This window comes from Camellia sinensis, chromosome 1 (assembly GCF_055761805.1).
Source record: "Camellia sinensis isolate YWXY chromosome 1, ASM5576180v1, whole genome shotgun sequence".
NCBI lineage: Eukaryota > Viridiplantae > Streptophyta > Magnoliopsida > Ericales > Theaceae > Camellia > Camellia sinensis.
In genome coordinates, this window is record NC_138961.1 from 192,422,147 (window position 1) to 192,433,248 (window position 11,102).

At 30.1% G+C, this 11,102-nt stretch overlaps 2 protein-coding genes and 1 long non-coding RNA gene across 3 annotated transcripts; all 3 read left to right on the forward strand.

Moving 5' to 3' along the window:
• The first annotated feature begins 1,533 nt into the window (after positions 1-1,533).
• On the forward strand, positions 1,534-2,136 carry LOC145790460 (uncharacterized). Its single transcript, XR_014329199.1, has 3 exons — positions 1,534-1,746; positions 1,839-1,932; positions 2,044-2,136. It is a non-coding gene; the product is annotated as an uncharacterized LOC145790460 (long non-coding RNA).
• A 2,807-nt stretch (positions 2,137-4,943) lies between these two features.
• LOC145821789 (uncharacterized) lies at positions 4,944-6,136 on the forward strand. The gene is made up of 2 exons (XM_082918359.1): positions 4,944-5,600; positions 5,810-6,136. The coding sequence occupies exons 1-2, from the start codon at positions 4,944-4,946 to the stop codon at positions 6,134-6,136; spliced, it is 984 nt and encodes a 327-aa protein (XP_082774485.1).
• A 546-nt stretch (positions 6,137-6,682) lies between these two features.
• On the forward strand, positions 6,683-7,345 carry LOC145821792 (uncharacterized). Its single transcript, XM_082918364.1, has one exon. It carries the CDS (start codon positions 6,683-6,685, stop codon positions 7,343-7,345), a length of 663 nt encoding a protein of 220 aa, XP_082774490.1.
• Positions 7,346-11,102: the final 3,757 nt, after the last annotated feature.

Consider the following 11,102-nt stretch of genomic DNA (forward strand, 5'->3'; position numbering starts at 1 on the left):
TGCTAAAATTTTATTCATTAGTATAATTTATATTTTTTTTATAATTTACTTAGTTGTTAGTAGGAAAAATGGGCAATACAATCCATAAGAATTAACCTTTGTCAATGAAAAGTTACTATATAGAATCAACCACAAAATCATGTATTACAATAGTTCTACATTTTGGCCAATAGAGAAAAATTATGAAAATTTCTATGGGAGTATTTAATTTTTCTTCTATCCTTTTTAATGCATATTGAAGATATAAAAAAAATTATAATTTTTCTTCTATCCTGTAGTAGTTCAATTTCTCCATCTGTGATATTCATGCACAATTTAACTTCTTAAACTAGGTTGTTAACTAAAATATGTTAGGAGGCTGTTAATTTTGTAGCGATTAATTTCTCTTTATGACAATTATTAAACCTCATTTTGCCTTCATACAGTTATCTTTGTCAAATTTATATAACCAGGCACTTTTAGGTTGAGACACCATTGACCTTCAACTGCTAATTATGGACAACATTACTATTTTTGGTCACGTAAGTTGTTTTCTTTTTTATTTATTTGAAAAAAAAAATTTCTTATAAGCAAAAGTCAATTTTCTTTTCTTTTCATTATTTTTTTATCTAATTCCTTATAACAAAATGCTCTTTTCTTAAATTTACAGATGGATGGAGACTTACGTCGAACTGTAATATTGACTCCTTTTACTCATTTTCTTACATGTATAATTTTTTTATTTTTTTTACCTCTAATTCTTTTGTATTTTTAGGTCCAATTTCTTCAAGAAAAAAATGTTAATGTTGTTATCCGTGATAAGCGTGACCTTAATGTCATCCGTGTTCGAGAGATAGGCCCTATTTAATTATATAGATTTTTTTGTTTCAAAACACTGTATACACCGTATATTCTTATTTATATATTTTTTAAAAACTTTATACATATATTTTTTTATTTTTTGTAGGCAAAGGAAAAGGAAATTGCCAAGGCATTGTTGAAGAAAAACGAAAAGACCACCGTTTCGGGCAAGGGAAAGGAAAATGCACGTTCAGTAGTATGGCTCTTCAACATTTCCATTTAAAGTTCTTTTTTTGAAATATTTATTTTGGACCATGAACCTCGATTATTTATTTATTTATTTTTAAATGTAAAATTGGCATACTACTTGCACAGTGACATATACTGTTTTTATAGTAAATAGTTTCATGTAAATTTGTGAAATATTTTTTTTGAAGCATGCTAAAATAGCATTTGTACAAAAGCATTATATTTGTTTTAAATTATTATTATTCTTTTTTGGCTTTTTGCTATTGACATGAACATCTACAAGAGAAGAAAAAAGGAATAGAACAAAAAAGGAATGAAGGGGGGGAAGGATACAAAATGAAAAATTTTTCAATTTTTTTACAAAATATCAGAAGGAAAGGGAATTAAGATAAAGTAAATTAATAGAAATAAAAATGAAGAGAAAAGTAGATGATAATATTCATATTTTAGGTATCTTATGAAATTAATCTTCATGTTTTAGGCTCATAACAATAATGTTATATCGAAAGCTGCATTGGCTCAACATGCACGGCGAGAACGTGAAAGAAATGATAAGGCAAGCTCATCATATCAATTGGGACAACGTTCGCAACGTGAACGAGAGAGATCGAGAGAATTGATTCCACCAAGCACAACTAATACTCCACCGGCTCAGAAAGGAGTAATGTTTACACATCTTACTTCGCCAAGCACATCTTTAGCTTTACAAAGGAATTGGTAAAGCATTGTATTTAATTCTACAAATGCATATTCTTATTGTTAAGATTTTATTTTATAAATTTTATTTTGTACACAACAAATATTTGTAGGCCTACTCATGCAAGCCCATTCCTCCATGAGGCTAGGAATATCGGTGTTGTTATTCGCGATGAGTGCAATCTTAATATTATCCGCAATTCTAAGGTAAGTAGAAAAATCAAGTTCAACATATTCTTTTTTCATAATCTTAATAAATTCTATAAATACATGTTCTTTTTTCGTATTCTGATTAATTTTTTTTTTAATTTTTGGTAGGCAAAGGAAAAGGAAAAGGCCAAGGCAATGTCTAAAGGAAAAGAAAAGGCAACTTCTTTTGACAAAGGAAAGGAAAATGCATGTCCAATGGTTTATATTCAACATTTAAAAAAAAAAATATTTATGAAGTAAAACAAAGCCAATCATATTGTTAAAGTGAACATTGATCATATATGTTTTTAAAATTTTAAACTATGTTGTCAATTTTTTTTGTGTGCTCTTTGTTTTCTGTACACTCAAACAAAGTATATTTAGCTCTCTTTAACATTTCCTAAAAAATAATTGTAACCTTTATAAACTCCAAGAAAAACTTTATAACATCTAAGTAAAGGAACAGAGAAACATAGGCATAGAAAATATTTTTAATTTTCTTAACATTATCATGAGGCAAGAAGAAAGAGAAAACAATAATTAAAAAACAAATTGTTATATCACAAGGCATGAAGAGGGAAAATGAAGCAAAATGGAAAAGGAAGTAGGACAAAGAAAATGTAAAAATATTCTTAAAATTATCACAAGGCAGGAAGAAAAAGTAAAATATAATTAAAATAACAAAATTATTGAATCAAAAAATAAAATAGTATACGATAATATTTGTATTTTAGGTATCAATGATATAATGTTCACATTTTAGGCACACAATAACAATGTTATATCAAAAGCTACATTGGCCCAACGTGCACGGCGAGAACGGGAGAAATCAAGAGAATGTATTCAACCGAGACAAACTTCTTTAATACCGTGTCATCGTAGTCGTACTTGCTTGGAACTAGGAACAAAGGCAACTGAGGATACTCAGTCTGCGCAAAAATGAACAATGGTTGCATATCCTTCCACATGTTCGTTCTCAATGCCAAGCACATCTTTAGCTCCACAAACGAATTGGTAAAAGACTGTGTTTAATTCTTCAAATGCGTATTCCTACTATTACCATTCTATTTTAATTTACACAAAACCAATATTTGTGGGCCTACTCTTACAACTCATTCCCTTCAAGAGGATCTATGTACTAATAAGGAATTAGAGGATATGCATATGAGTCCAATGGTTAGTACTCGAGCACATATAAATTCATGTCGTCATTCTCTTGGCAAGATGGATGTATTATGTCCTTTTTGTTCAGCATTACATTGGATGGATGAAAAATTAGTAAAATCATCTCCAAACCGTCCTTTATTCGGAACATGTTGTTCAAAAGGGAAGGTTAAGCTTCCTCCGCTTATTACACCCCCTTCACTTCTTCAAGCATTATATGATGGGAATGATGATAAATCAAAATCGTTTCGATGTTATACTCGAGTGTACAATGCAACAAATGCTTTTACAAGTCTTGGTGCTACATTAGATCCAAGAGTACTTACTGGAAGAGGCCCTACATCATTCACTATCCATGGGGAATTACGACATCGAACAGGATCACTACTACCACAATCAGGGCAAGATGCAGCTTATGCACAATTGTACATTTACGACCCTGATTCAGCTTTAGAAGTTCACAATCGTAGAAATTCTCAATTAAGAAAAGATGTTCTAAAAACTATTCAAGTTAGTTTATTACAAGTTAATGCATTCGTTGCTAAATTTCGCCAGGCTCATGCAATTTTAAATCAATTAGCCTTGACAGGACAAAATTTGCCTGCTCATCTCCACTACAGTTCATCGACAGATCGACGATAGTATAACCTACCAACTACAGATGAGATTGCAGTTGTAATACCAGGTGATGGAACCAAGGTTAGTGGAATGAGAGATGTATCTTACATCTACAAGGAAATAACGAGCTAATGCAAATCAATGAATGTCACCCAGCATATTTGCCATTACATTATGTTTTATTATTTCCACATGGTGAGCTTGGATGGGAACCTGAGATGAAACTGTGGGATGTTCAACATGATCGGCCTTCAACTGATCGGCTTACTCAAATGGATTTTTATAGTTATCGTTTGTTTGAACGACCCACAGAGTATTCAACAATTTGAGCTGGAAAATTGTTCCAAGAGTTTTTGGTTGATTCTTGGGCCGCAACTGAACAAAATAGGTTGACTTACCACAAGCTTAATCAAGGGAAAATCCGCACTGAACTTTACCAAGATTTGACAGATATTGATACAAATGACCTTCAGCCCAATCAAATTGGTCAAAGGTTTGTTTTGCCATCTTCATTTCCTGGAGGTCCTAGACACATGTTTGAAATCTTTCAAGACTCAATGGCTATCACACGATACAACCAACATCCAGACATTTTTCTCACCATGACTGCAAATCCTAATTGGCCAGAAATTACTTCAGTATTATTACCGCACCAAAAGCCTATAGATCGTCCTGATTTAATTGCCTGTGTTTTTGAGTTAAAGAGAAAGTGCTTGATGAAGGAGATAGAAACAAACCGAGTGTTTGGTAATAAAGTTGAGCATGTTTTTACAATTTAATTCTAAAAATGAGGCCTTCCTCATATGCATGCACTTCTATTTCTTAAGGGTCCAGACAAAATTCGGACATGTGCTCAAGTAGACAAATTGGTTTGTGCAGAATTTCCAGATCCAAAAGATGAACCTATGCTTTTTGAAACTATCAAGTGTTGTATGGTACAAGGACCACGTGGTGCTCGAAATCCACAAGCACCATGTATGAAAAATGGTAAATGCACTAAGAGATACCCTCGAGCGTTCACAGAAACAACTACTATGGATCAAGATGGATATCCTATCTATCATCGTCGCAATAATGGTCAAGTTCATATTGTGAGGGGGAAATAAGTTGATAATAGAGACATTGTACCATACAATGCATGTCTTTCTAAACGTTTCAACTGTCACATAAACGTGGAAGTTTGTGCCGGAATGAGATGTGTCAAGTATATACACAAGTACATTTACAAGGGTTATGATCGTACAACGATGGTGTTGGGATTGATAAATGAGATCCAACAATATCTCGATGCGAGGTATGTTAGACCTCTAGAAGCTGCTTGGCGAATATTTGGTCATCCATTGCATGCTGAGATACCAACAGTTGTACGCTTAGCACTTTATTTACCTGGAATGCACCGCGTTCTTTTTAATCCCGATGAATCATTAGAAGCAATTGTTTCTAGAGCTGGCCAACAAATGTCAACTCTTACTGGTATTTTTGCATGTTGCGCTTCTATGGAAGATGAATGTCTATTCACTTACCAAGAATTTCCACAACGTTTTGTTTGGCTTAATTCAGAAAAGAGATGGAAACTAAGGCAGCATGGCTATGCAATCGGTAGAATGTACTTTGCTAGCCCTAATTCTGGTGAGAGATTTTATTTGCGTTTGCTATTAACTGTTGTCAAAGGACCAAAATCGTTTCAGTGCTTACGTACACTCAACAATGTTTTGCATGATACGTTTAAATCAGTATATGTTGCAAGAGGACTTTTAGAAGATGATGAAGAATGGATACAATGCCTTAAAGAGACTGCAGTTATGAAAACTGGTTATCAATTAAGGAGATTGTTTACTATTATTCTTACTCAGTGCTCTCCACTGCAACCATATGCGTTATGGAATCATTTTCAATGCATCTATGTGATGATCTTGCACATAAGATTCGAACATTGTTTGCCATTTCTGAACCAACTGAGGCTCAAATTGAAGACTATGGTCTATATCTTTTGAATCAAATGCTCCAAGAATCAGGAAAAAGTTTAATTGACTTCCCACCAATGCCACAACCTTCTATAAATTGGAGTGCAGTAGTTGGTAACAAGTTGATATTTGAACATCAACAACTGTAGAATGAGGCACAACAGGCAGATGCAGAAATTATTATTGATCGCCTCAACAATGATCAACGAACAGCTTATGATGCAATCACTTCCTCAGTCTTTGAAAATAAGGGAACTATTTTCTTTTTAAATGGAGGTGCTGGAACAGGGAAAACATTTTTGTACAATGCGATTGCATTGAAGTGTCGCAGCGTTGGCCATATTGTTATTACTGTGGCTTTATCTGGAATTGCATCATTATTATTGGTAGGAGGTCGTACTGCTCATTCAACATTTTCCATTCCGTTGGATGTATTGGAAAATTCAATTTGTGGATTTAGCAAGCAATCATTATAAGCAGAATTGTTTAGAGAAACAAAACTTATAATCTGGGATGAAGTTCCTATGTAGCATGGACATTGTGTTGAGGTAGTTGATCGCACACTTCGGGACACTTGTGATAGTGAAAAGCCATTTGGGGGTATCACTGTTGTTCTTGGTAGAGATTTTCGACAAATCTTACCAGTTATAACCAAAGGAGTCCGTGAGCAAATTGTGAATGCATCATTAAGACACTTTTTTCTATGGAAGGATATACATGTTCTGTCTTTAAATTTGAACATGCGTTTGAATCATGCAAATCTTGGAAATGTTAATTTTGCAAAATTCTTGATGGAGGTAATATTTCTTCAAAATTTTTCTCTATTATATGGTTCTTTTAAATTGACGAAATACATTTACGTTTATGTACTTTAATTGATTTTACTTATTATTTTATTTATTTATTTTTATAAATAGATTGGGACCAATCCTCAAGAAATTGTTAAACTTCCATCAACAATACACAAATGCCAAGACCTAAAAGACATAATCTCAGTAGTTTATCCGCAACTGGATGTGGCAATGACATCGACTGCAACATTTTTAGCTGAACGTACAATTCTTTCTGCACGGAATGATGATGTGAGTGCCATCAATTCTGCAGCATTGAATATTTTTTCCGGTAACACACATACTTATTTGGCAACAGACAAGATGTCTGAAGATGATGAAATTGATCGTACTATAATAAATAAATATCCTAATGAATATTTAAATTCATTAGATCCTCCTGGGCTACCGGCTTTTAAGCTAGAGTTGAAAGTGGGTTGTCATATAATGTTGTTAAGAAATATTGCACCAAAAGATGGACTGTGCAATGGCACAAGATTGATGGTTTCTAGATGCAATACTCGCATAATTGAAGTTCAAATTTTAACTGGGGAAAAATTTGGCAATTTGGTATTCATACCAAGGATATCCTTGACACCGTCTTCTTCTGAAATGCCTTTCCAAATGACAAGACGTCAATTTCCAGTTCGATTGGCATATGCCCTAACTATTAATAAATCTCAAGGGCAATCTGTGAAATTTGTTGGAGTTGATTTGCGCACACCAGTGTTTAGTCATGGGCAATTGTATGTGGCCTTATCTAGATGCACATCTTTTGATCATATAAGTGTCCTCCTTCCTAATGATGAGCCAGATTCTACTACAAACATTGTTTATCCTGAAATTTTGTTATAGTGTTACTTATGGATCAAACCACTTTTGTCAAAAGGTACAATTTATTTATTGATAAATTTGTTTCTATTGATTACAAATTGTTATTTTAAAAATATTTTATTATATGTGTCGACTTTTGTAGGATTGGGTTAAAAAATATATGGAGCTCAAAAAGATAAATAGAACTACATTGCTTCGATGGGGATGTAATAAGGTAATTTCAATTTGAAAGTGTTTGGATATATTTATATAAATTTTCTTTTACTAATATACTAACTTTTTTTATTTTCATAAATTAGTAGATTGTCGTGCATGCTCCTTACTGGGGATACATACAAGTTGATATAAGTACTTTTTGGAAAGTGATGAGGGGCTCCTAGGATTTCTAAGAAATAACAAGTTTGAATCTTATATTTATTTTTGTAAAAAGCGTACATATGCTATCTACGATCCATATTTTGTAAAGTTTCCGATCGATGTGAAATTTATTACTTACAATAGTTTTGTAAAGCCTTTTGTCTATGTGAAATTTATAACTAAGTTTAGATGTATGTTAGATAATATTCATTTGAATTATTGACATATGCTATGAGTTTGTTTTTGTAAATGTAACACATTAGGTGATATAGTCTTTTTTGTTTTTTTGTTTTTTCTTCCTAATATGCTCTTGAATTAGGTTAAAGAAAACTAATAATATTTTTATTTGGTTGAATTTGAATTTTTGCCTCCATATATCTTTTATCAGGAAGGGTGTTGCATTTCTTTGTATTACAGAACATTGGCTGGTGTGCTTAATTTGTTAATTGAATTTTTTTTTTTTGTATTGCAGAGCACTAGCGGGTGTGCTTAAATTGTTATTTGGCATTTGCTTTGGTATTACAAACCATTGGCTGGTGTGCTTAATTTGTTGTTTATTTTTTTCTATTGCAGAACATTGGCTGGTGTATATAGATGTTTTTGTGTTGTGGGACTTACATTTTGTTGTTTGTTTAAAATCTTATACTTTTATTGTGCTTGAATTTTACGTAGCATTTATGTGTTTACTTTTTACTATTTCGTTTACCTATTAATTTGAAATTTTATGTTTAAATTGATTTATTCACCAAGTAGCATACAATTTATTTATTTTTCATTTATTTAATTTTCGGCATAATAAACTGACCACCAAACCATAAAAATTGGTAGATTTTAACCATTACATTAAAATTGATGCAAAACTATAGCTATGAGATCTTGCTTCTTTATTTCAACCAAAACTCACTATCTAAAAAAATGTGGATATAGAAATTTATTTGGATACTGTTATTGGCCAGGATAATAAAATGCTTATTTTCTATTACAAATTGCAAGTGAGTTACATAAACAAAAATACTATAATAGTAAATATTTGGTGATATGATCTTTATTTGCATTTGTATCATCACTATTTTTACATTTTATTGGCCAAGGTAATAATTGTGTCATCACTATTTTTAATTGCTCCATCTCTCTAAATTTTATAATGCAAAATATTTAAATCGAGTGGATCTGAAAAGTGAAAAATATTGATTAAAATATTAAAAATTTCACTAAAAATAATAAAATACAAATTAAAATTTTACAAACTATTTTTGAAAACTCTAAAACCAAGTAAGTTTTGAATTTTAAATTTGTAAAAATTATTACAACCAAACAAAATTTTGAGTTTGACAAACTCTTTTCAAAAATCTAATTATAAAATTCATTTGAAAATCCACAACCATACGGATCATCTATTTATATTTTCACCTCAATTTTTTTCCCAACAAATTAAATAAATTACATTTTAACCCAACATTTTTATATTCAATTACATATTCATTCCAGCAATATTTTCACCGTGCCTTCAGGCACGGGCATACCCTAGTAATACAATAAGCGGGAGCACTATGAACATGCTCGTCTAGTCTCGTTATCATACGAGGTGACCCATTTTTAAAATCCTTGGGGGCCAAGTGTTATTTCACCAAACCTCATCCCGCGCACTTGAATTTAAGACCTTGTTTGGCATGATTTAAAAAAGTTAAAAAATTAAAATGTCACTATTCTGTTTAAGTCACATTATTTTATTTAAGTCACATTACCTTTCTAACATATCACTTCAAACCCAACCCATACCCAACCCATATTTCAAAAAAAGTCAAAAAGTATACTTATTTAGATCATCCCAAACCACCCCTAAGTGCCAAATTAAGTTAGATATTTTAATTGTTAATAATTTAAAAATCTTATTTATAAATGTTATGATAGTTCAAATTTTATTTAAAATTTTTTGAACTAATAAGTCTTATTTAATAAAATTGAAAATATTATCAATTTTTTTCTAATTTTAAAAATTAAGAACATTATCAATTTTACATAGTAATGTTTCAGATAATTAATTCACTAACTGATAAAAAAAACAGAATATGAGATTAAACGTTTTTGACATTTTACTTATTGGTTTGATTCAACTATCCAATAAAATCGAGAAGATTATCATTTTTTTTTCTAATTTTAAAATTGAGAACATTATCAGTTTTTTTTCATTTTTAAAGATTTTTTTTCAATTATGCACATCAATGTTCCATCATCATGCTCTTTTATAAACACAAAAATTTTAATTTTGCACAAAAAAATAATTCAGTTTTTTCAAAAATAAAAATAAAAAATTCACTTTGTTTGGTTTCCATTTCCAGAATTCACTTTTCAGAAAATTTTGCTTTTTCATTTTTTGTTTTTTTTTTTATTTTCACTAATTTTTTTTAGATACACCTAACATAAATACACTTAAAAAGTATAATATTTGTGATTTTTTTAAAGTCACTAAATACCAAAAATAATAAAAAAAATAAGATGAAAAGTCAATAATTTTTTTTGGTATTTTTGCATATTTATTAATTTTTTAAAAAAATATTTTACTATTTAAATATATATAAGTAAGGTACATCTACAAAAATTAAAAAAAAAAATTGCTTAATTTTTTTAAAGTATTCACTAAAAACAAAAAAATACCAACAAAAAAAAAAAACTTAATTTCCAAAAAATTGAATTCAGAAAACTGAAATCAAACATACTTTTTTTTTGACACATAATTTTTTTTTTAGTTTTTTTCAATTTGAAAGTTGATGTTTTAAAGTTTTAAAAATTAAAATAAATGTTAAATCATCATATTCCTTTATATATAATCATAAATGAGGAACAATCATTATTTGAAGGACAATTTTGGCTATTAAAAATTTAATAGGACTTGAAAATCCAAAAAAAATCTTAGTTAGAACTTAATGGAATATAAGTTCATAAATTAGAATTTGTACGTAAATGCCCCATATTTTAATTGGACATTTAGTTTGGTTCATTATGGATCTATTACATATATGTCTCGATGATTTAAATTATTTTTTTGTAAGATCTTTTAAAAATATTATGTATAAAAAAAATTAAATTGAACAAATATCGAAAACTATATTATTTAAAAAATAACTAACATAATACTTTGAAAATTATACTGGCCACTAATTATATTTTATTTCGATATCTGATTAATTTAATTTTTTATATGCATAATTTTTTTAGAAAAATCTTATAAAATAAACTATTTAAATTATTAATATGTACTCAAAATGATCCCATAATAAACCAAACTAAATTGTCCAATTGGAATATCCTGAATTTAACCCATTAAAATATCATGGCATGGCACCCCCATCTGCCACACTACCAGTGGAAATGAGTAATCTTAGCCATTTCAAATATTTTACCAAAGGTATGAAACCCACAG

Coding starts and splice junctions, on each gene's coding strand:
- LOC145821792 (XM_082918364.1), top strand. CDS start 6,683: ATGACATCGACTGCAACATTTTTAGCTGAACGTACAATTCTTTCTGCA.
- LOC145821789 (XM_082918359.1), top strand. CDS start 4,944: ATGGTGTTGGGATTGATAAATGAGATCCAACAATATCTCGATGCGAGG. Junction 5,601..5,809: donor ATCATTTTCAATGCATCTAT/GTGATGATCTTG, acceptor CAACAACTGTAG/AATGAGGCACAACAGGCAGA.